This window comes from Meleagris gallopavo, chromosome 11, assembly GCF_905368555.1.
Source record: "Meleagris gallopavo chromosome 11, MGAL_WU_HG_1.1, whole genome shotgun sequence".
Classification (NCBI taxonomy): Eukaryota; Metazoa; Chordata; class Aves; order Galliformes; family Phasianidae; genus Meleagris; species Meleagris gallopavo.
The window spans coordinates 7952964-7977873 of NC_139414.1; the positions used below are offsets into that span (position 1 = coordinate 7952964).

General features: G+C 40.0%; 1 protein-coding gene across 15 annotated transcripts in view; it reads right to left on the reverse strand.

Annotated features, from left to right (window-relative positions):
• DOCK10 (dedicator of cytokinesis 10) overlaps nt 1–24910 on the reverse strand; it is a 142468-nt gene that overhangs the window by 68993 nt on the left and 48565 nt on the right. For all 15 annotated transcript variants that reach the window (XM_085233045.1, XM_085233044.1, XM_085233053.1 and 12 more), the window contains exons 3-8: nt 18321–18410; nt 10794–10876; nt 5629–5701; nt 5222–5353; nt 4823–4957; nt 234–417 (exon numbers count right to left, since the gene is read on the reverse strand). In XM_085233045.1, coding sequence (XP_085089171.1) covers nt 234–417; nt 4823–4957; nt 5222–5353; nt 5629–5701; nt 10794–10876; nt 18321–18410 — 697 coding nt within the window. The remainder of the gene's footprint in view (nt 1–233; nt 418–4822; nt 4958–5221; nt 5354–5628; nt 5702–10793; nt 10877–18320; nt 18411–24910) is intronic.

Sequence of the window (24910 nt, forward strand, 5' to 3'; positions counted from 1 at the left end):
TTAAGGGGAGCAGCTTTAGTTCCCTCTCACAGCCTTTTGAAAATGATCTGTGGGTAGTTAGCTGACATTGTTCAGGGCTGCAAAAAGGCTGGAGCTGCTCCATCAGAAATCAATAGATACAGAATCCATTACAGACTCAGGCAGTTAAAGTGATTCGACTTTGGTAGCTGAAGGCTTTTTTTTTTTGTGTGTGCATTTGATTTAAAAAACAATACAAGATTATTCACTCTTACCAAGTTTCAGATCGGTGAGGTCTGCACTTTTCCTTTCCTGAATGGTCCCCTCTGGATTTATTTGCAGGATTTTGTTGAGAGTGAAAATCCAGTCATCCATATCCTGTTCATTTTCAGCTGCCAGCACAAAGTATGTGAGGTCATTCATTTTCAGCTCAAAGGCATGTTTCCTAAGCCTGTTATTCTGTTGGAACGAAAGGAAAGGAAAGGAAAAAATAAACACCAGAACCAACTATAAAAAGGTACCAAAGAAGAAGTCCATCTTATGGATGTCTACATAGCCATTCCTTATAGGTAAATTTCAAACAAAATTAACTGACTTTAAAGATTCTTTTTTTCTTAATATCACAGAAAATGAATTTACGTTCATTTATGTTGTGTCTGTATATCTAACATCTGTTCAGCCATAGAAGATCTAAGACTATGGCCAGTAACACTTCAAACTATAGTAGGGAACATCTCCTAAGTGAAATAATGAAAGACCTCTAATGGGGAAAGTACAACATTGCTACATGATTCATTGCTGAATACAGAAAATAAGGTCTGAATCTCCTATAAGTCACCACTGCATCAGACACTCAAGAAGATACCAAGCAGGGCTAACCAACATTCAAATTTGTGCTGTGGAAAGAGGATGGAATTAGTTCAACAAATTAAATCTAGCAGGCAAGTGAAGAAGTACATAGTGAAAGACTGTTCCACTTCTGACTGCTGTGGTTGGAAATGAATAACTAAATGTGAACAATTAATGCAACCTTCTTTTTCAAGCTACTTACAGATGCTGCAAACAAACTTCATAAAGGTCATGACTAATTTTTAAGTATGTAATGAAGCTAGAAATATTGTTGTTAGGATAAGAACATTTGTAAATACATTTTTTTGTTTTTGTTTTTGAAAGAACTTCTGCATAATACCAGTTAGACTTTGAGTAGAAATCAATAAACCACTTCAGAAGATGTGAACAGGACAGATTCCTCCATGAGAAAACATTACAATGAGCACTTTGAAGTGTTACAAGTGACTATTGCATTTTCACCGATTCCTCGCAGGACACCAGAGGTGAAAATACTGCTGCCCAGTCACTGCATTCTGGCCTTTTAAAGTACAGAATAGGAATCTAAACCCAATATACTGACAATAGACTTAGCTTTGTTATTACCAGATTGTACCTGCAGTAGATAGTTGATCCATCAGTTTCTGTTATGAGAATTAACAGCTGCTTAGTTAATGAAACAGCTCAATAAAACTGAGTAGAATGATCTTCTACTACAGTATGTTTCATTCCTCAAATTTACCAAATGAGCGAGGCTTCCAACTGTTAGCCTTATGGAAATAACCACATCAATTGTCTCTTTCCCTTGCTTAAATCTGGAAGAAAATTAATGCACCCTACCTCCAGTACATAACATAATTTTTACAACTACTGACTATGGACATCAGTGTCACCATTCTACATTCCATATTCCAGAAAATTGCCCTCACGTGCAATTATTAGGGCATTGATGACGCATCTAACCTTAGACTGACAGATGAAAACCAACTCATCCATCTCATACTTGGTCGTTTCACTCTTTTTCTTAATTCACAGTCTTAAACAAAATGACAGTGGTATCCTATAGTTTTACATACCAGAATTATTTCTGAATACACAGAACCGCAGCCCTATATCAAGTTACCCAGAACAGCATCTAATCCAGCAGTTCACACTGGTATCATCTTTTGTGTATGAGAAAGAGAGGCAAAATCTGAGGCTTATTAGCAGTGAAGGAGATAGAGAACACCAGACATGGAGAAAAAATTCCATGAACAATTTTGTTTTTGCAGCAGCAGAGATGATTTAGAAGATTCCTACCCAATCTGTTGTTAATCACTTGCTCCAGTCTTCATACTGCGTGTCATGACCCAGCTCAGGAATCAGCAAGACTAAACAACTTCTGGAGCTACTCGGTCAATGGAATCAGTCAAATTTAGGTTTTTCAAAATTGATTCAGGCATGCATGCCTATGTCTGTCCTTTTTAAATTCTGATACTGAAAATTCTCTTGTTAGGAAATTATTTTCTCTCACATACTTTATTGAGGTGAATAATCTTTCAGGTATAAAAATTTTAATTTGCCCTATGCAGGGGAAGAATACAGTTGGGTTTTGTAGCAATTCATTCTTGGGTGTCTGGTTACATTCTTGATTGCAGTGAAGTGACTGTAATCCTCTAGTTACTGCACACATTCACATTAATGTAAATAAGTAAAATTTTACTGAAATCTATTTTAGCTAATAAATCACGAGGGCCTGGACAAGAGTTAAATGTGGAAAAAAATGATGCCAAGAATCCTCAGCTCAATCCTCAGTGCCCATTCAAAACTTTTAAAGGTAGATAATTTAAGTGGATCGTGTATACAAATTTATGCACAATCCGTGAAGAAAAAACACCGTGCTTCAATCTATCTTCAGAAAAAGTATAAAGATCACTAAAAAGAATGCACTTGTCTGTATTGTGTCCTTCTGTTTACAGACATGGACATGATCTTTAGATCAGGTGCTGTGACACTATTAGACATTATCTAATAGAGCAATACATCTTGCATGCTGAATCCTAAGAACAATGTGGCAGGAAAACTTCAATATCCACTTTTCCATCTGCACTTCAGACTTCTGGCAAGCAGATGAGGTCTACAGCAAAGGCTCTGTTTCAAATCTAAAGCCAACTACTTTTTTTCCTGATCAGTAAATAGAGCAAAAAAACCCAAAACCCCAAATTCCATTTCTCAGTTTCCTTCTCTGTAAGTCCTTCCATATCTATATCGACTGTGGACCTTGAGGTTAACTTGTATACTTCAACACTTAATTCCAAGTTTGAACTTTCTTTCAGAAGGAAATTCCACAAGAAGAAAAAAGATGAGCTATAAATGAAACAACAGGCTGTCTAATGCCTGCAGGGTCATTCTTCCAAAATAAAAGAATTGTTTTGAAGGTGCTTTGCATTTAATCTGGAGATGTTTTTTTTCCAGGATGCTTATTGCAATCTAGTAAACTCTATCAAATGAGCTCAAAGTCATTCATATTGAGTTAAATGTGCTTAGCAGCATACAGCTCATAAAATCAGAAATTTCACATCATAGTTCCTCTAAGCTTTCAGGTTTATGCAGCACTTTCTCCAGATTCTGTTTTCCCTGCCTATAGCAACTCTAATCTAAGTTTTGTTTTTCAGTCCTATGACTGAAGTTCACCACATTTTTATAGCAGTTGGAGTCTTTAATGCTGATACTTGCACTATTATTGCCTTGGCTAAAGCTCTTACTTTTGAGTGAAGACAGTTCATAAATTCATTCATCTCATTCCAAATGTCAATTAAATAATCAAGAAAATCAGTGTCTGGTGGTAGGTGAGAGGTGAACTTACAGTTCAAACTGTTCTGGACAATTAGTAGGAATGCTATAGATTTGGAAGGCAGATGTCAATGGTCAGAAGGATGATTTCAAGCATTTCTTAAGCTTTTTTTCTGCCAGACGTTAGCGAAAAAGGCCAGAAATCTTGCAGTCTAAAGATTTCTGCTACCATGGAGTGTCATCAGAAAGAACACTGAAGATCAGGCACCCTCTGGGCCAATACTTAATCTACAGCTAAAGCCACACTTCAAGGACACTCAGGTCTTAATGAGGGTTCTGGCTGAGACCTGTCTTAAAGGAGAGCACACAATACCAGCAGGCAAGAGCAAGCAATCATTTTTTCCCTTCTTATAAACGACTGAGCAACACCAACTCACAAGATCCAGGATGACCGTTACTCTAAGCTAAGCAAATATTCCCTTAGTCACTACTAACTGCTCAGCTGAGAGCAACTCCCTCATGGCTGTACCACTGTGTCCGTAACTGCACATGCTGACCACCATCTCAAACACACATAGCCCAGACTAGCACAAGAACGTGTGCAGACATTAAGCATTTCTAAATAGGATTCCTGTGCAAGTTCCAGCTTTAACAATTACATAGTTCTGTCTCCTCCGTGGCTTTCATCACACATCCAGGCCACCTCTTAGGTCTTTCAAGCCAATGGGCTGACAGCAGCAGATATCACTGCCCTGCCACGTATTTAGTCTTATCCTGTCCTGCATCTATTTGAAAAAGAAATAGTTCATGGGCTACGCAGCGTGAACTGCCATTCCCTACAGAGGATCTTCAAGGAGCCTATTGAATCATTTAAATAATTTGAGACTCAGGAAATAGGATTAATTTTCTACTTGTAAAAATGAATGTTCTATAATCTGAGTCTCTTTATCCTACAAGTACAGTCTTAGTAAGAAAGAAGTAAAACATGGCAGCTAAGAAAGCAATTTCAGTGAAAATAAACTTCTAACGATATTTTTCTCATGTGTGCCATCAGCAAAGAGTACGTACTCATCTCCTATCATACTTCAGCCGTATCTCTTGTATTCTGCCAATCTGAGCATTTGCACCAATTTGAAGAGCAAAACAAACGGCATTTTCTTTCCACACAACTGATAATGAGACCCATCCATGTATGTTCTTCTGTGTGCTGCCACTAATTCTTATTTGACACCAAAACAATACAATGAAAAAAAATTAGACTTACCTGTATGACTCCTGTACAGGAATCCAAGAAAATACATCCCTTTGGCTCCTTAGATATTTTTTCATCTTTGTAAAAATTCATAATATATGAGTTATCTGACAACTGTGTCAGCTGGAAGTAGCGCTTTTTGAATGACTGAAGTGAAGAAAAAAAGACAGTTGTTGAGCTGCAAATTGTTTTCACTGATATCTGATTCACAGGGTTTAAATAAAAAGCAATTTCTACACACATTTCAACTGCACTATTCTGGAGACAATTGCAATATTACTTTAGAATCTGTTGAAGCAATGAAACCATATCTAATCTGAGATACAAACACATAAATGACAACGGCAAAAAAGTGTGCCTCTATGGGAGATATAAATTGGAACAGAATAAAGAGTAATCCAGTCCCCTTACCCGAACAGTGATGCTATTGTTTACAGTGCTGTTGAAATTCCCTTTATAAAGCCATCCGGATTTGAAAACTCCTGCTGCTAATCCTCCTCCTCCACCACCGCCACCTTTTGAAGATGAGTGGGATGTTGTATCCTAGATGAAAGACATAATTAATACTGCATTGACAAAAGAAAACTGTAATGCATGAATATCTAGTTGACAACAAATAATCATCCTTACATTCCTCTTAATATAAGACTTTATTAATAAGCCTGCTGTGTATATGTTGCTCCACTAACTTCAAAGTTATTTAAAATGTCAAATATTTTATAGTAGATAATGAGTCTCCATTATCCTTTTCCAAGGTTCTAAAGTAATAGATAAGTCTCCAATGGTGGAGAAAAGAGAAGAAAAATCAGAATACATACTTCATCCTTATCTACATCTTCATGATCGATTTCAAAGGAATGTGATGGCAGTTTCTCTGGTCTACAGTCATTTCTGGGAGAAGAGGAAAAAATCTTTTATAGTATTAAGTAAATAAATAATTATAATGTATCATCTACTGCAGGGAGGCAACTATGCTGGGTACCCATCAACAGAATACCTTCCTTTTCCTATGATTCTATATTCCTTTGAAAATCAGTACATTTACAAAATAATGCTTTTTTTCTAAGCTCCCTTCATCTTTTTTTTTTTTTTCCCCAACAATACGAAGCAGCTCCTCCATATAAAAGATAAAGTACTATTACTTATTCTATTCTCTGCTCTTTCACCACAAGAGACAACAAAAACTAAACAATTCACAGAGAGAGGTCCCATTAAAGGCTGACAAATGAAGCAGAATGAACTCTTCTGTAGCTTTTTTTAAACAATAAAAACATTAGGACATTTGCTAAAAGCTTCTACATTTCTTTAATATTTCAAGATAGGTATTTTACTATTCAATATGATGAGCACAAGCTTCAGGTAATTTTTAGAAAGGCAATCTTTTAGATGTGGTGCCACTTAGGAGCTCCACACTATAGATGGTGAAACAAAACTGAGAATGAAAGAGCAAAGCACTTAAGCACGTGCTTATTTTTAGGTAGTTGTACCATCCCAAAGTACTTTGCACATTGCAGAATTAAGCCTTAAGTAATAGCCAAACAATGCACTTGGTAAAAGATATTTTTAAATTGAGAAAAAAAACAGATTTTTCTGTGGCCTAACATCAACACTGTTTTTGAATTCTTGAAGATTAAAATCTCATCTTGAAAATCTTTACTACTAATATGAAAAAACTACAGAAGCTGTCATGGTAAAAGCCATTGTTTGTTAGGAAGACTAATCTTTACAGAATATAGTTTCATCTACCCAGACTTACAATGTGAACAAAGAAAGGCCATGCTGTCATACACGGGAGCAAACAGTATTTCAGGAACCACATGCTCATAAGCTAATTTGCTCTGTGATGTTAGCAAACATTAGCCTACACAAGCACACAGTGTTACAGTTAAAAAAAAAAAAAAAAGGGAAAAGGAAAGGTAACTGGCTCTTTTTCATTTTCTGTTCATTCATACACGAGTTATAGATTAGGAAGATTAGAGTAAAAAGCAATACCTATCTCCTCATTGCTTTCTCTGTTTCAAAAATCAGTGATATCATGCCTTCAGCATCCCATTGTACTCAGAAAAGCCAGGATAATGAAATGCACACAAAATACAAAAGGACACAAGACGCTTTATTCTCTGTTTTAGCTCGTTCCTTTTTCAGTGTTTAATGTAAACTGATTAACATTGTGGAGAAAAGGAACCTCTGCAATCTATTGCTCTCTTTGACATCTATGAAGTGCTAATACTCTGAATCCCCTGGGCTTGTTCATCACTCAGAGCCAAGGATGCACTGCAGCGCTCACAGGGCCTTTGTGGGACTGCCCACTGCCACCAGCCATTGCACTGGTGGGGAACACCACAGCCTTTGCTTGAGGACCTGTGCCAGTAATAGTGGGGCAAGACACTGAGCTACTGAGAAAAACAAAACAAAGCAAAAGAAAAACTGCTGCTATAGGGGAAGGGAAGAAGGCACAGGGAAGGAGGAGCTGGATTGCTATGGTGTTGAGTGCCCTGACACTGCAACACTGCAGTGCTGCCTGGCTCTTGTCACCCCAATGAAAAGGCAAGCCTGTCCCATTAAACCACAGACCTTCTGCAAGCCTGAGCACATGGTGTGCTTCTGAGAAAAAAGGAAACCCTTCTGCCCTCCCAGAAGAGCTGTATGAGAGACAGAAAAGCACTAACAGCCAATGCTTCCGGTGGCAGAGCAGGCACACCATGGAAGCAAAGACAATATCAGTGGTTCGGGACAGGCAGCGTGAAGGTTACATCAGTAGAAACAGGTTTTGAAAAAACGAAAAAAATACTATATTTTTCTCTTTATCCATACAAGGTCTCAGGTAAAGGTCCAGTAATCCATAATGTGCTACCCCTACAGCTACGAGAAAAACCCAGCTGTAGGGACACTTTAGTCTGCAGTGAGATCACACAATATCCTGCAGAAGTGTTCCCTCACTGACTACACAGGAAACACTCATCCACTCAGGCCTCTGATTCTCCAATTTTTCTTCCTTTTCTTATGTGGGACCCTATTCTCTAGGGCAGGCAGATAGAACATGTCCACGGATTCTCTTTTTCTTTCCATCTACTACCTCTTCAAACTCATATAAAATGCAAACTTCTAAGGCAGTGGAACTGAAATACCTACCAAACACTGGAGGTTTTCACTTTATAAACGACAGCAAAAAGTGTGCTAATGGCTTTTTCTGTTTCCAGACATGCTGTCACCACAGTGCACACGCTAAGCAAGTCCTGGTTTTCCTCCACCCCTCCATTTGCTCAAGAAGCAAGAACACACACAACAAAGCATAAAAAATGATGTAAAAAGAGGTAGTGAGAGCTCACAGAGAGGAATTTAAGGGGTAAAGAGATCTGCAAAAAAACCTCAGAGGAGGAACACACTCAGAGAAAAACTAAAGTAATACCTAAAATTTTGTTTGTGTCGTCCACATGCTGTTCAGCTCTAACCCAGCATCACAGCACTAATTTACAGAAACTGCATCAAGACACTGCACCTTCTCCAGGTGGTCTGCACTACACTGTGGCTACTTCCTGAACAAAAAGGATCAATGGTGGGAAAGGACTTTGGTATCTGACAAAAATCTGCTGCACTTTGAAGACATTAATTGACATCTTGTATGACTATCAAATAGCACACTGTGTCCTCACACACAAAAAACTAGGAATTCCTTCCAATGCTACTGAAGGCTGCCGAGTCTCAATTTTTGTGTTTCCAAATGCAAAACCCCATGAGAAGGTCCAGAGCACCCCTAGTGAATGGGAGTTCTTTAGCCACAGCTGAATTGGGTGTCACATCTCATGATGCAAAACTAAAATGTTTATCACTCATCCAACCTTCTCTATTAGAACAATCTCCTATAAAAAGATTTGAGACAACAGTATTGAGGGGGAAGTAGCATCTGACACATCATAACATTCCTAGAGCATGAACTCAGGCAAGTGACATTAATCACCATATTAAAATACCCTTCAAAGAGGATGTCCATAAAGAGCTAAAATGTACTTCCTAGCAGAATAATACAACCACGTCTGTCAAATGCATATTTCATAAGAATGAAAGTACTTAAGGTTAAATGGAAAACTTCTGCCCAGCAAACATTTTTCTTTAGCACTAAATGCATTAATTTTATAAAACAATCATTATATTGGATACATAAGAAAAGGCACTTTTATAACATCAATTAGCAAAACTGCTCTCCCTGGCTCTTTGTACTACCCTAATCACCAATGTGCAAGAGAGAAAGCAGATTGGTGGGAAGGCTTACAGCACAAAACCCTCTGAAAAACACATCTAATGGGACCACCAGAGTCAGTTTATTGATTCCTTTCACGATAGCATCACAGAATAGGAGGGATTGGAAGGAACCTCCAGGGATCATCAAGTCCAAATGCCCTGCTAAGAAGGCTCCTACAGCAGGCTGCACTTGTGGGTGTCTAGGCTGGTCTTGAATATCTCCAGAAAAGGAGAACCCACAAACTTCCTGGGCAGCCTGTTCCCATGCTGGCTCATGGACAACCTGTTGCCCCCCAGGTCCTTTTCTGCAGAGCTCCTCTCCAGCAGGTCACGTCCCAACCTGTACTGATACGTACGGTTATTCCTTCCCAGGTGCAAGACTCTACACTTGCTTTTGTTAAACCTCACCTGGTTTCTTACTGCCCAGTTCTTCAGTCTGCCCAGGTCTTGCTGAATGGCAGCACAGCCTTCAGTTTCAGCCACTCCTCCCAGCTTTGCATCATCAGCTTACTTGTTGAGGGTGGCCACTATCCCTTCATTGAGGTCGTTGATGAAGATATTGAACAAGACCAGACACGGCACTGACCCCTGGGTAACACCACTAGTCACACGTCTCCAACCAGACTTTGCACCACTCAGCCAGTTCTCAACCCACCTCACCGTCCACTCATCTATCCCATGCTTTCTCAGCTTTGTTATCAGGGTGTTGTGGGAGACAGTATCAAAAGCCTTGCTGAAGTCAATTTAGATGACATCCACCGCTCTCCCCCCATCCACCCAGCCGGTGATGCCATCATGTAAGGCTACAAGGTTGGTCAAGCATGATTTTCCCTTCATGAATCCATGCTGACTATTCCTGATGACTTTGTCTTCCAAGTGCTTGGAGAGGGCATCTAGAACAAGCTGTTGCATAGGTTTAGTGCAGACTAGTCTGCATCCAAGCCAAGTCCAGAGCACATGTTCGAGTGCTCGGTGTTATGTGCGTGTAAGCACTGTTTTCATCCACTTTTGAATTTTTACGTCTCAAAATTACAAGAAAGTAGGTGGTAATGCTGCTGTCTTGGGCATTCAGGGAGTTCATTCACTACTCTGTAAAACAGCCCTTAGGGTACAGGACATAAACCTCCCAGAAGTGGGAGTATGTGTAGGAATACATGCAAAAATGAATGAACACCAAATTCCTAATTTCTTTCCACTCGCATTAAGGAGATTGTTCCTCCCACTCCCTTTACACTGATTTAATGTACAAGCACAGACAGGACATTTGCTTACCCAGACAGCTGCACATTTCTGCAGCCACGTCCCATGCATTGTACCAGCACGCGTACTCACTGCACACAGACCTTCTGCACTGTGCAGCTATAAACCCCTAAGCAAAATCCTACTCCTCTGGCACACAGGGTAGCTAAAAGGAGAATTAATCCCAGTTAAAGGGGAATGACATTTATGCATTATTAAAGAAAACAGAAGCTAGCTTTCTGTATCAACTGTGCTTTGAATATGCAAATACGCACTTAAGGTTTGAATCAGCTCTAACGGAGTTTGTTGATACTACTGAATTCTGCAGAGCCTTGAACTTTTGCTAAAAGACCTCTTCTTCCCCTTTTTAAAAATGCAAGCCTCTATAAATACAGTAAAACAAGTACAGAATATGAGACAAAGGAAAGCACAAATAAGGACAAAACTCAGCAAAATGACACAAACCTAACAGGAAAAATAAAGAAGAACTTATGCTAGATCTTACTGTGGTAAATGTCGAAAGTCTTCTGAATACTGTTCATATTTGTAGTTCACAACATGCCACTGAGAACTGTAATATTTACAAGCCTAAAGAGAAAATAACAAGAATTAATTAAATAAGAAACTGATATCCCTGAAAGAGAACTGGTCAGAGCCCTACAGTCCCTTGCATGTGGCAAACCAACACAACATGTTCTCACAAGAGAGCCCAAATCAAAAGAAATAGAAAATGGACATATATTTACAGTGAATGATCAGTTCACATCTAAACTACACAGAGTCAAGATTCAAACAGGTAAGTGGCTTTTTATATTGTCTTGTCCCCAGACTGCCTTAAAATGTCAAATTCTTAATGATTAGTTATTGATTGTGGAGCCAGGAGTTGCACTCAATTATTCTTACTTGGTCTTCTCCAACTCAAGGTATTCTGTGACTCTAATTCTACTATAACTGTTTAGGCTCAAAAAGGCTAAAGAAGAGATAAAAGAGAAGAACCTATTCCCCTCTTTTATAGAAGAGTGCAGAGTTCTCGAAAGAAAGTGAGCGTCACATTCCCACATTTTTGGAAGCACAATTTCTCTTCTAAGTCAAATGCATTGAATCATACAAGAGTGTGGAGTGGGGGGAAGCTGAAAACAACTTAACATGCGTTCCCAGTTCTCATCACCTATTCTGTAGACATCATTTATTTATATCACCAGATCCTCAAGAGACACCCTGCAGTTTACGCCTGACCTGCTCCATGGACATCACACATTTGTCTGTACCTGTTTCACTGTCTAAGTCTTCCATTTGTAAATGCATTTGCCTCACTCTTTTTATTCCCTGCTATTGCAGCACAAGCCCTCTACTTGTTCTGCCCCTAGGAACTGATCTTCATTCTCTTAATGTTCGGGAATATATTAACAGGATTATTATTTATCACCAGGGTCTCATTTTCCCCATCACACTGGATTTGCTCAGTCACCTCATGATCTCCCTGCAGCTTTTATTTTCTAAGAAAATCTTTTAGCTGGTTTTGCATCTCATCTGAAATTGTTCTTAAAATACAAATCTCCCCTAAACAAGGAAAGCAGACCTGCACAAAGACTATAGCAAAGAGTTTTGCGATGCTGTCAAATAAATCAGATTAACTCTGTGATTTACTCAATACAGAACTTTTATCAGTGCAATTAAACATGACAGTTAGATGAAACAAGATGCATGAAATATATGTTTATTGATAACATACACATTCATAACAAGAAAAATAACCCCATGTCAGAATTTCCAGCAATCCTCACTACAGAACATAAAATGAAAATAGGTAACCACACTACATGCTGAAGAATTTCCCCTAATGTATTATTTTCTTCCTGCACTTCACTTCAACATTTGCATCAGCACACATAAGATGGACAGGAAGGAAAAAAAGAGTCCTAAAGCCTATCAGCAGAAACCTCTGCTGAAGTTGACAGGGAAGAGAGAATCAAGAATGAAAATGTGGGGATCTACAGTAGAGAAAAAACAGCGACATAAAAGATAATTGAATCTCAGGTGAGAGCAGGAAAGAGTCTCACTAAAAGGCATGGGAAGGATGAGGCCACAAGAGGAAAAGAATAGAATAAAGAATAGATCAAAGAGACTAGAACACAAAAAGCTAAGCAGAAAAAGTGGGAGAAGAGGCAATAAAGGGACAAGATGAGTCACTCCAGTTGGGAGTATTCTTTCTTTCTCGCCTGTCTCTCCTGATGTTTCCATGGGAGTCACTGCTTGCACAGTGGTCTTTGCCCCAGGACAGAGAGGGGATTGTGAGACTGCTACTGCAGTCTGAGATGAGCTGAAAGCCTAAAAATTGTGTTTTTTGAATTACTCAGTGCTGGCTTGCCAAGTCTCCTTTTAAGTCCTGTGTAAAGCATACAGATATATAGTCACAGGTGAAATTAGGAAACGATCTCAGGTGTGATCAGTCTTCTGCAGCACCTTTGTTTCTTTTAGTATATGAAAAAGAAGGTGAAGAAGTGGATGCACAGCAGTAGGCATTTCTCTTGACACTAAAATGGAACAGAATATTTCAACACAGCCACATGCATCCTGCAGTAAAGGGATTCCATCTGAAACTAAGATCTCCTTGATCTGACATAAGCCTTCATTTTCTTTCAGACACGAGATGCAGAATAAAGCGTGACTACTAAACAGTATAAAATAAAAAAAACAATTACTGATTATCCAACAATGAACATGCTGTTCTGGTATTGTAATCAGCTGACTGTGCACCTTACAGAGCAAAGCCCGCAGCCTACACACGACAATCATGTTCCTACACAGCTCAGACTTTAAATATTAAAAAAAAAAAAAACACAAAAAAAACACTTTTTCTTATGACTCTCCAGGAAATTCCTTTGTCACTCTTCTGTTTGCACGACCAAAGTTTTCATTTAAACTACTTGCTATTCACCTGGGTTACAAGAATACTCTTACAAGGGCAACATGCACTCTGCTATACAAGAGCCAATGAAAAACTCATTCATTGAGCCTAGTGAGGAGGAGCACGGACTCTTCAGCTCACATTTCACCCTCCTTCTGCTTGGTAAACGTGAAATGATCAAGTCTTCTACAGAAAGGGCATCTTTTTCCCTGTGGCACTTTCAGCACTAAGTATTCTACTGAGTAAATGCAATTAATGCCCACAGAGCATTCTCACCACAGTCTTTTACTGCAAACATTACAGGCTGATGTGCTCAAAACATAGTTGGGAATACCATATAGAGCAGGTCACAATGTTTTAGCTTATAACCATAAAGGTTTATTGTGCTTCTCCAAGAAAAAGCTAATCAAGATAAAAATCAAAGTGGACAAGAAATGCATTCAAGTATCATTTGGAAAATTCACAGAAGGCAAGTCAATCCAGTGCAACAGCTACTGTGGTTGTGTAACTTGCTTGTGGTGGCTAGCCATTATAAAGCAAATCTAGGTTTTAAAAAAGAAATATATTAATACAAGATGACAGCATTTTCTATTCAGAGTATCCCAACTGAAAAATCAAATTCTTCTGCAGACTGCACTGACTTTTAAAGATTTTTTTTACTGAAAATTACTGTAAATCTAATTTTAATAGTGAGGAAAAACACCTATGAGGAGCAAGAAAAACCCTTCTGGAAGCAGATTTCACTGAAGATCCCACTGCTTTTGGCAAATAGCAGAGGCACCACTGTACAGCTGTTCAGCTCAAGGGGACTGCGGGGGAGGAAAAATACAGGCAGAGAAATGGAAGCTTTGGGACGTGGGAGGGCTGGCACACGTCTGCATGAATGTTCCTATTCTGCTGTTGACCAGGCAGGCTGCCCAACCCATTCCCAAGGGACCTATCCAATTCATTTCTTCTTTTCTATTGTTTTGGTTTTCTCCTTGCCCAGCTAGTTCAATTTTTCCTTACAGAGACTGACCACTCTGTGAACTTTTTTCACCTGTGTCTTCTTAGCTCTGGCTCTGGTGATGACAAAGAGCAAGTTCATAAAGACTTGCCCTGCAATGCCAATGAACATTTTGAAAAAGAAAAGAAAAACGGAAGTGAGAGAAATACAGCTGAAGCAAGCATCTTGGTACTTTTGAAAGTAACTGGAGTTCCTTTCCTCTGCAGCTTACATTCTCTCTAAGCTCTAGGTGTGCAGCCACATGTATGACAACAGCTGGTTAGGGAACAACTGCAGAGAAACTGCATGCCAAGCGCCCTTCTGCCTCCTTGCACGCTCTGCAAAGTGAAGCAAGAAGCAGGAGATGTTAAAGAGGAAGGTGCTTGGAAACTGAAAGCAGAAAGACTCCAGAGCTGGAAGGAGCCACAGGGCTGAAAGGGAAAGGGAAGCTGCAGGGCACGTTCTGCACCCTACCCCGTGATCAGTGACATGCAGTGCTGCTCCCAGCGCTGTCCCCACTGCCCCTCCTGTGGCCCCTGCTGCAGTGACCTGAGGGACAGTGCTTTGTCCAGTGACAATTAAATTGTCTGTGACATTTACCAACAGAAGCTTCCATGTTAATTTGGCTTTGAAACATATCAGCACAATGGGCACGAGGCTGAATTAAAAGCCTGAGAAAACAACTGCACTGACACACACCGTTTCCAGTAGGTATATAGAAGGCTCTTTTAAGACTATGATTAATAAACCTCATGTTTAATAATGACTTACAAATCCCGTGGAGAAAAACCGCAAAATCTGAAATAAAAAGAGCTGCCAGGTGAATGACAGGGGTGCTAAAAAACCCCACACAACTGACAACTCCAACTTTTGTACCTAGAAAATCTACACAGGAAATGAAATTTCCGTAGTATTACACTGTTATTTCATTGTGATGCTGTGCTTTTCAGCCAGCACTATTTCCCTGCTCCAAGGATGAAGCGTGAGGGCTACAATTTTACCCACAACTGAGAAGTAGCCAGTGCTGGGGTGAAGGAAAGCCCTTCTGATCCCCAGCAACTCACTATGGAAGTTTGTTACCTCTGCATATTCAAGAAAACAAGAGTTTGGAAAGACTATGTTAGGCATATTCTCATCATCTACAAAGAAAAATAATTATATTATTTCTCATGGAGCGAATGAAATTATAGACCATGCAGGTAATGCTGGCATGAACGCATGTAGCAGATCCTGCGAGGAGTGAGAAAATTCCAAATTCAGGAATAAACAGAATACTACAGTAAAACATTCAGGGAAGTTAAGAATACTTAGAAAACAAGTAATGAAGACTATTTTATTCTGGCTTTAAGAACTCTGTAAACTTAACTTTTCCTGGAGCCTTAGTTACTCAAGTTCTTCCTGCCTACACAAGGTGGAAAAAGCCAGAAGGAAAATATCCTAAGAGCATTTCAGCAATAGGAACAATAGATTCTTAAAGGATTTTTTTTTTAGAATATACCTAAGGAGTGTAAATAAATAAAGGTACCCAGATGTTAATCAATCAAAATGTGAAATATTCTCCTTGCATCCTACAGAAAATATTTAGTTCTCAAAAGACTGTTATTAGTTTTTTTTTTTTTTAATCTTTATATTGCAGTTTCAGCAAAAAGAAGAATGTAACACAATTTATTTACAGTGCATCCTTATGTCTCGCTCATTACCATAACACCTGAACGTTCCTCAAACTTATTACAAGTTTTTTCTCTCCCTGATGAGAACTGTACATAGCAGACTTGGCATGGGCTTCCTTGGAGCTTGGTAAAAGGATGGGAGAGACAAAACATTTTAGCATTTTATATGAACACCCACACCCTTAAATATGTTTGAGTGCACCAGTGTCAGCTAACACAGCATCAGCAACGGGGGACTGCTGCCTAGCAGAAGGCAACGAACCCATGGCAGCAGTCTGGGCTCCGAGGAACCGCCTGGGGCAGCTCCCAAGGACCTTCTCACTCCTGCACAGACCTGCAACATCTCCAGTGAGCCAGATACCACTGCCCCTAAAATGAAGCCCTACAGGAGGTCTGATGTACTTCTGCCTCTTTTCCAGGTGAGATATGACAATATTGTTGTAACAGGAATTTTAAAAGCACTTAAAGTCCAAGTAAACTCAAAATGCTGCAGATTAACTAAGAAGTGACACAGCTGTGAATAACCAAAACAGTCATTATCACTCAAAATGATTTACCATGCAAGAGTTTTTTGTTTTTTTTTTTTAATTGAGGAATTTAAACCCAGTACTAAGAGCAATGAACTAGTCAAACAGTGGCAAAACTTCCTGCTACAGATGGATAGCCCTTTAATTCCAGCTTCATGAGACCACAGTACATCTGAAGAAGGAGATACTTCCTTCACTAAGCAAAGTGTTTGCTCTTTCACAGCTCTAAAAAGAGAAGTGAAGGTCACAAACTCCAGTCCTGTACAGCTACCCAGAGCTGCTGAGCACCAGGTGGAACAGGGTGTGCTGCTGGGTCAGTACAGATTGCTGCAATCACTGAGGCAGACTACAATCATAGATCTTCACGGCACCCCATGCTCAGTTTTACTTAGTTTTGGACTGGAAGCCTAGAGCTTAATTTTTTTTATGTATTGCCTTTGGCTTTGTGACAAAGTGGAACATGCACATTTCTACTTCTACACAAGGTCTTATCCTGTGATTTTCCATGCAGTCTTAGCCCTTAAATACTGTTTTTTCCACTATCTGCCCTCAAGTTTGGCTTACTGATATTGCAGAGAAAGGTAACAGAGCTGCTCAGTATGTATTTTACCAGGCTGTCATTAACATCCCCTTGGAGTACTCAGCTATAATGACTCCCAGGTTTTGTGCAATAATGTTCCATTTTTAGATATACCACTTTCTCTGAAAAGCAATGAGGACAGTGCTGGACTTGTTACTTGAAGAACCTTAAAATAAAAAGCAGACCCTAAAGTGTTGAAAGGGCAGAGAGAATTCAGGAAACATATATAATTCCATAAGCTGTGTTATCTTTTAACCCTCCTGTCATAACAAAAGATGGTGAGGTTCGGGCTACTTGAGCTGGCATTAAGTTGTTACTGCTCTTTCTAGACCTGCTGCTGTGGAGAAATAGAGCCTGTAAAATGTCATGTAGAATAGAATTCAACAGCTATATTTCTAATATTCTTTCTTCTAACCCGCTGTGCTTCTCTCCTACTGACTTTTCCTCTGCAAGTTATCTTGCAAGCTATATTACATATGAAATAGCCCACACTTATTCAAAGTAGAAACCCAGGTATGCAAAAACCCACCTGTGAAAAAAGGCAAAGAACACATACATTACTGGCTAATTATCAAGTGTTCGCAATTAAATTCTTTATAGAAGAAGGGCTGAAAACTTGATTCTATACGTCTGTTCTGCTAATACAAAGGACGGGCTATACTTCACATTTATAGTGAAAGAAGGAGAAGGTTCCAAACAGTGGCTGAAGCAAATTCCTTTGAATGGTGCAACCACCAACATCTTCCATGTCCTTCAAAGTAACAAAATCAGTGACAATCCAAAATATCCCTGAGGTAGCAAGAGAGCAAACAATATTTTCTTTTGATCTGAGCCAAGGTATGGAGCCAACATAACTACATTTTTAAAAAAGTGATAGCAAGTAATCACACCTAGTGGGATTCTAACTGCTGTGGAAGAAGTTTGCTTGAGTTTATAATGGAAAGGTAGAACAGATTCTGTATACTGGCAATAAACACAAGCTTCTAGACACCCTTCACACTTTCTCAAGTAGTGACAATATATACTTCAAATAAGATACATTGTAATAACAGTTTGAAATCATGTCAAATATTTGTATTTTTTGAAAAGGTATCAATATTTTTTAAGCTCTAACCATTCAGGGCACCAGTGGTAACATTTACATGAAAATACCAATACCAATGGACTAGCAGCGACAGGAAATGAAGTTGGAGAACAGTAGAATGAGGAACGAATTCAGTGCCTTTGCAATTTTTCTAGATACAGCTCAGAACTAGCATCTACAGCCACATTATTAATCTTTCCTCATCCAAAATTCAAACCTGCTTCAAAAATCACTCCAACGATACTAAAACAAAGAGGATACACACTTCAGACCTTTACCTCTTTAACAAACAGATTTTCTGCTTTTTGTTCTGCATCTTCGGGTACAGAAGGATACAGCGTCCTGATTTCCAGTGAAATTGTATCTATCTGACAATAAAAGAAAGAAAAAAAGTTAGCCATAATGATGAGAAACAGCAGTTTTGTCTCACGAAGGCAAAAGAAACAGGATCATTGGTGCTTTCATTTCTCAGTTTTTCATGCAGCCAATACACACGCACATGAACAACTGTAATCCAACTCCCTTCCTCATACGTTACTATCAGCTAAAGCATTAATTACAAGCAAAAGTACTATTCAAACAGATTTCTGGGAACAAGCTTGTTCTAATCTTGCATCCAGCAATCCCCTCTCAGATGGATCACTGGACACTGCACAAATTAAGCTTGCTTTTTTTTTTTTTTTGAAAGAGCAGCTCCAGGCTGAGCTGGCTTGTCAGGACTGAGCAGCAAACCACAAAGTGAAGTGGGTCTCCAGAAGATCCAATAGGCTGACATCCTTAGTTTGCACCAGGCGAGCAAGAGGCCAGGCCAACCAGCAGTGCTCACTGCAGAGCTCTGGGAAGTCAGCAAAAACTCACAAGAGGATGACTGGGGGTACTTGGAGTTAATTCTCAGGTTAATTCAATCCCCTCTCCCTGGAGGCCAGGGTTAGATGGGGCCCTGGGCAGCCTGATTCAGCGATTGGCAACTCTGTCGCCAGCAAGAGGTTGGGAGCTAGATGGTCTTTGAGGTCCCTTCCAACCCAAGCCATTCTGTGATTCTACGAGATCAGGCCCACTCGTTTTCTCTGCAGAAAGCAACCCCCCACCACCACACTCCAGCAGATCAGACTACTCTCAGTTACAGTGGAATAACTCAACTGAAGATAACAAGGACCAACATCAAGACAAACGTCATCTGACACCTTACTGTTTTTTCCCTTACAGAATGGCACATGATTTCCACAGGAAGACTCACAGCATCTGACCAGTTTAGTACCACAAATCACCGCTTTCTTCGATGAAGCAGCCTGCAGCATTCACAGCTGGTAGCCCATGAGGATGTTTCATATCCTCAGTCTCCAACTAAACAGTGAACTTTAACTTTTTTCACCACAAATCAAAGCACCCAGGCTGCATGTGACAATCAGCTGGCTATTATCGACTGCATTTTTCTTTACAGCCTACATTTAACACGCTGCTTCTCCCTGTGACCTTTTATATGAGCAATTCTAAAAGAAAGGCATGCACCACACAGATGGATGCAAACTATATGGGATTTCCGACTTTTTCCCGTTTCATCTGGATAGTTTAGGATAGAGCACGGTAAAAATACTGTGACTCCAACAAATAATGATGACCCCTCATAAACATGGATTCCAGGGCTCTCCTCTTTTGTATTACCAAAGCCTACGTGCAGAGAAGATTTACACAATCATTTAGTCAATGAGTAAGGGAAACAACAGATGGAGAAATATGGATTTTCAGACCACATTTAGTAACAGTGAAAATGATCAAATCCTTGGTTGCTTAGGGACTTCCCAGCAATACTCAGTGTCTGGAAAACATTTCCTTAATTATTTCACACATATATGACATTTTAAGCAATCCTGAGAGGATGCCATCCCTGAGAACAGCTGAAAACCCCCAGACATCACACTGCAGGAGCTCTTCTTCAGGCTGGGGTCCGACTGCCAGCAGCAGAAGCCACAAAACACGTAGGCTGCCCTTCCATGAGGTCACTGCTGCCAGAGACTAGATTTCCAGATGCAAGGCAGAGCAGAGGCACAGAAAGGACACGTGTGATGCACTCTGCACTGCACGCTCACTCTGCCCAGATGGTGACTTAGCTGCAGAGACCAACTGCCTCTTCTGCTTGACTACAACATCTGCCTTGCAAACAATGCAAAAGACATTTTTCATTATTTAGTTAAAACATATATTGATAAATATAATTTACACCTAACTCAACGCTTCTTGTCAAAGACAGCAACACACTGACTGAGGCAGCTAATTGTTTTCCCACAGGGGTTGTCATGCCTCCCTTCCCTCACAGAGTTTATGTGAGAAGCAACAAGACTGTGGCAAAACAAGAAATGGAACTCCAACCCATGGCTGCACACGCAGCACTCACCCCCGCCTCTTCTCCTCAACAAGACTGCACTTGAAAGAAGAAAATAGAGCTGTGCAAAACTGAGAAACTGGGTAACATGGGGCTGGTTGCATTTGTGGACTATGCCAAAAAATATCATAGGTTTATTTACATAGAATTGGGACGTGACAAATCTTGTGTATTGTTATATTTAACGTTGGCTTTAAAAACTACAAAGCACTTCCCTTCTGAGAATTAGTTATGATCAACCAATTCACTGCACAAGTCTGGCCACAAAAACACTTCCTGTTCAGAGCTGATTACTTCCAAAGCTCAAGGCCTTTAAGGTAGATCTGCCACAGCATTTTTCAACCAGAACTTTTTTTTACTTCAAAAAAACAACTAAAGTTCAGTACATGCTGAAAAATTGCAAGCTGTCACCGGCAGAATTCAGCACGTCGCTGTGCTTTGAATGCAATCTAGGTTTCTGTTTAGGCACTCGTAGCAGCTGCATACTCAAGTCGAAGGTCAAAAGAGCATCTTCTGGACTGTGCATGCTGAGACTCCGAGAATCAAATAGCACAGATATTTATATTCATACCTAAAACCTGACATTCTACAAAGACTTCTGGATATCCATTCTATATAAATACCCTATATCCAACAGTGATTTCAGGCATTCAGGCAGTGTCTCATTTGCACGAACTGATGGCCTCAGATGTCTGATTAGATACAAGGTGTGATTCAGTTAAGTGCCCTTTCGCAACATTCACTGAAGACTATTTCTACAGTGAAAAGCACAGGCTAATGTTGCTCCTTATCAGTGACTGATTAGGAATAATGTTTTCAGACATTATCTACTTCCCACTGACATGGCAAGTGTAGGACTTGAAAACGGAGTTCAAACTCCGTTCGATATTTCAAACGTTCTCACTCTGACTCTATGCAAACAGCTCTTGGTCTGAAAGCATGTGACCAGTGGTTAAATTTTTAGATGGATGTGCCAAAAAAGATTACATTTACTTCTGTAAAAGGCAGCCCTCCTAAGAGAGCTAACCACACACAGGCAAAAACATTCATATGTGTTAATGCGGCAAAAAGGAATCTAAGCAGCTTGAAAGACTGAATCTAAGTAAACAGGTTTACTTAATGTTAGTGAAAATGGTACCAAGTTTGTCAGATCACAAAGGAAGGCCAAGGTGGAACTTTGTGGGCTGCTGTTGGCCCTAGCCTTGCCACAGAGAGGTGAGCGCAGGGGCACAGGGACAGGAAAGCAAGCACAGTGTGTGTTTAAGGGGACAGCTTCAATGTGTCCCATTCCTCATAGGACCAAGCTCAGTGTGAGGGGCCATGCCCACACAGTGTTTGCTGCTTTAGCCCTCTCTTTCTAAATAGGTGAAACATATCCTTCTCAGTCTAGCTGCCCCTCACCTATCTGCTATTTCCAGCTGACGTGAACTTGCATGTGAAAGATCTCGCATCATGTTAGTCATGAGTAATGGACCAAATTTCAGTTCTTCTTTGATGACAAGATACTGCCTACCACATGGGAAAGTGTTGGATAAGCCAGGTGCTATTGAAAACAACCTGGTAATCCACCACAGTAACTCTTCTGATGTCAGAAATGATACTGGGGTTTACTGGGCTATTTCCAAGAAGGGTCTCACTCCCTCATTTACAGCTATTTCTCCAGCATTTGTTAACCATTTCACATAAAGAAACAGAATTTAACATGATCTTCTACTATATCAAATCAAAGTACCTATTAAATACTTTCAATTGCCTTTTTATGATAATTAACATTTATAAATCAACATAGAGGTAACGTGTATTTTCGTTCAACCTCAACACAAGCATAGTGTTAGCGTGATGCTGAGCCTGCTGTCACTAAGGGAGGGCACCACTGAGAGGGAGACAGATCTGAATGAAGCTGCCACACCTTTTTCACAATCACCTTTCCAGAAAACACACAGGAGCAAAGTCAGAAATTGGAATGCCAGAAAACGGTCCAGTTGCAAAGGAAGAATGTGGTCCAGTCTGGGAGAACAGAAGGTGAAATGAGGACTATAATCCACTTCTATAACCACAAGGACATAAACTCCCACTACTACAAAGTAACCCCCAAGCTCACCCAAAGTAACCCAAAGTACAACCCAAGCTCACGTTCACCTGACAAGGAGTTCCTATGAAACTGTGCCAATCCTTCCTCCACGTAGTTGCTGCATTGCTGCAAATGCAAAATGTTGAAGTAGAAATTTCCACTAACCATTGTTCACAGCACAGTGACAGAGAGACCATGCGCTCATGGGATTCAAGAGCAGATAATAGTGAAGCAAAGCTGTGTACTTTTTTTCAAAGAGAAACTGGACTTTGGGCAGGCAGGAGGAAAGTTAGCAAACAAGGGTCAGTGGTTATTATTTTTTTTTAAAGAATTATTATATGCAATCACAAAAAAAGGAAGCATATTTTTCCTAGCTGGAGTTAAAACAAAGAACGCATCTTTGTAACATATATGCCTTGTATTCCTCTGTTGAAACACAGGGAAACAGAAAAGTATCAGGCTCAGATTAATATCAGGAATTCTTTACTGTCCTGTAGACTTACGGCAAGGTGCTAGAAATGACCTAAAAAGGTCTTGTAAGAAAATGTGTCTTCTCATAGAATTGCTTTCAAAGAGTGAAAGGAATTTGGAGATCAAAGAGAAGATCAGACAGTACTGCAGCTATGTAGATAATTGGCCCATAGCTGACGTACCCAGTAAATATTACAGATCCGGAGATGGCCAATCATCATTAAAAACATTATTTTCTCTTATGCTCACTTCCTCACCTCGCACATTGATTGGCTTTCACTCTGAAGAGGCTTTTGCCCATAGTGTACTAATACAGGCCCTAAGTGGGGCTGCATCATCCCTCAGCCACAAAGTCTGAAGCAGCTCTAATGGTTATTGTTTAACAGTAAGACTCACAAAAAAAAAAAAAAATTTCCTGAGGCATCATTGCATTAAATAACAATCAGAGCCAGCGTGAGCATCTCCTAATTCAGTCAGACCTGGATCTCTTTCTACTCAAATGGCTGACCCAGACTGCTGGCACAGGTGATATTTCAGTAAGAAGGGCAGAGCTATAAATAGATGCTCTGCAGCTGAAAAACCTGTCTGCTAGGGAAGCTCTGCAGCCCTGATGACATAAGCTCTTGCTAATGCAGTTGAAGATAACGAAAAACAAAACAAAACAAAACAAAACAACAAAAAAAAGAGAATGTTATTGCAAGGCTATAGAACCCGCATGTCACTGCCTCTGCTCTTTTGCAAGTATAGGTCATCTCTAGTACGCAAGCAGTTCACTATGAGGTATAATTGCAAAACAATACAGAGAAAACAAAATTGAAGTTGCTACTAAGGTCAGGCCGCAACAGTTAAAAATGAAATGAAAATAAGGATATGAAAACATGGTTCGATAGGCAGAGGTCTTGACCAGTAGGACATGATTCCCCTTTTGCTAAGAAAAATCAGCTTCTTTTGCTCCACTGATATGGGCTTAGTTATTCTAAATCCAGGGGCTCAAGGGCCTTGTGGCAGCACACAAGCAAGTGTAGTCAGCTTTTTAATGCTAATTTTCAATTTCATAAATTCACAAATGTGTAAAATTGATAAAGAAATTAACGGTGATGGCAGAATGTATTCTGTTTAGTTCTTCCTCAATCCCATGAGCACATTAACTCAGTTAATGCCACCAAGGAAATAGAGCCATTTAGGAAAACAAAGCAGTCTATTAGATTAACCCAGCCCCACAGGACAGAAGCAGTGCCATGAGCTGATGGGAAAGGCTCTCACACAGCAGTTAGTCGGTCACAGATTGAAATGCATTTCCAGTTAGAGAATGCCTATTCATCAAATCCTAAATCTTTTACAAAGATTGGTTGATTCTGAAGAAGTTGCTGTAAGGTGCAGGTAATCTGCTAGCTTTCTTCCTGGTAGCATGTCTCCCAAACCACCTTGCAGGCAGCCCTTGCCCTCCCAATCTGCCCCAGGCTTCCAGATGCTTAAATTCTTCGCAGCTTGCCAGGCCCAACACTGGGAAACCACAAATGAGGTTGGGCACAGCCGGTTAGCACCCTACCACAAGGGCTGCCTTGGCACTGGAGACTACATCCCCAGCACCTGGGAACAGCTTGCCAGATCTCCATCCACAATTGAGATAGTTCTCAAACTGAACAAAATCAAGTCTATTCATATGTACTCTTCTTGTGCAAACTAATGCTGGTAAATGGCACAGTTTAGGCGCATGTTTAGCTACCATCTAAAAAATCTGACAGAACAGAAAGTCAAGAGCCATGCTCTTGACATACATAAAACAGAATAGGATCAGACAGACTGTAAGTTACTGAAGTATAATTATGTTAGATTATGAAAAGGGGGGAAATTCCAACACAGGCTAAACAACCACTGTGTTGAGTGAACCAACAAGTGCATGTTATGGAATAACCTGTGTTGAATTCCTGAAATACATTCTGGAA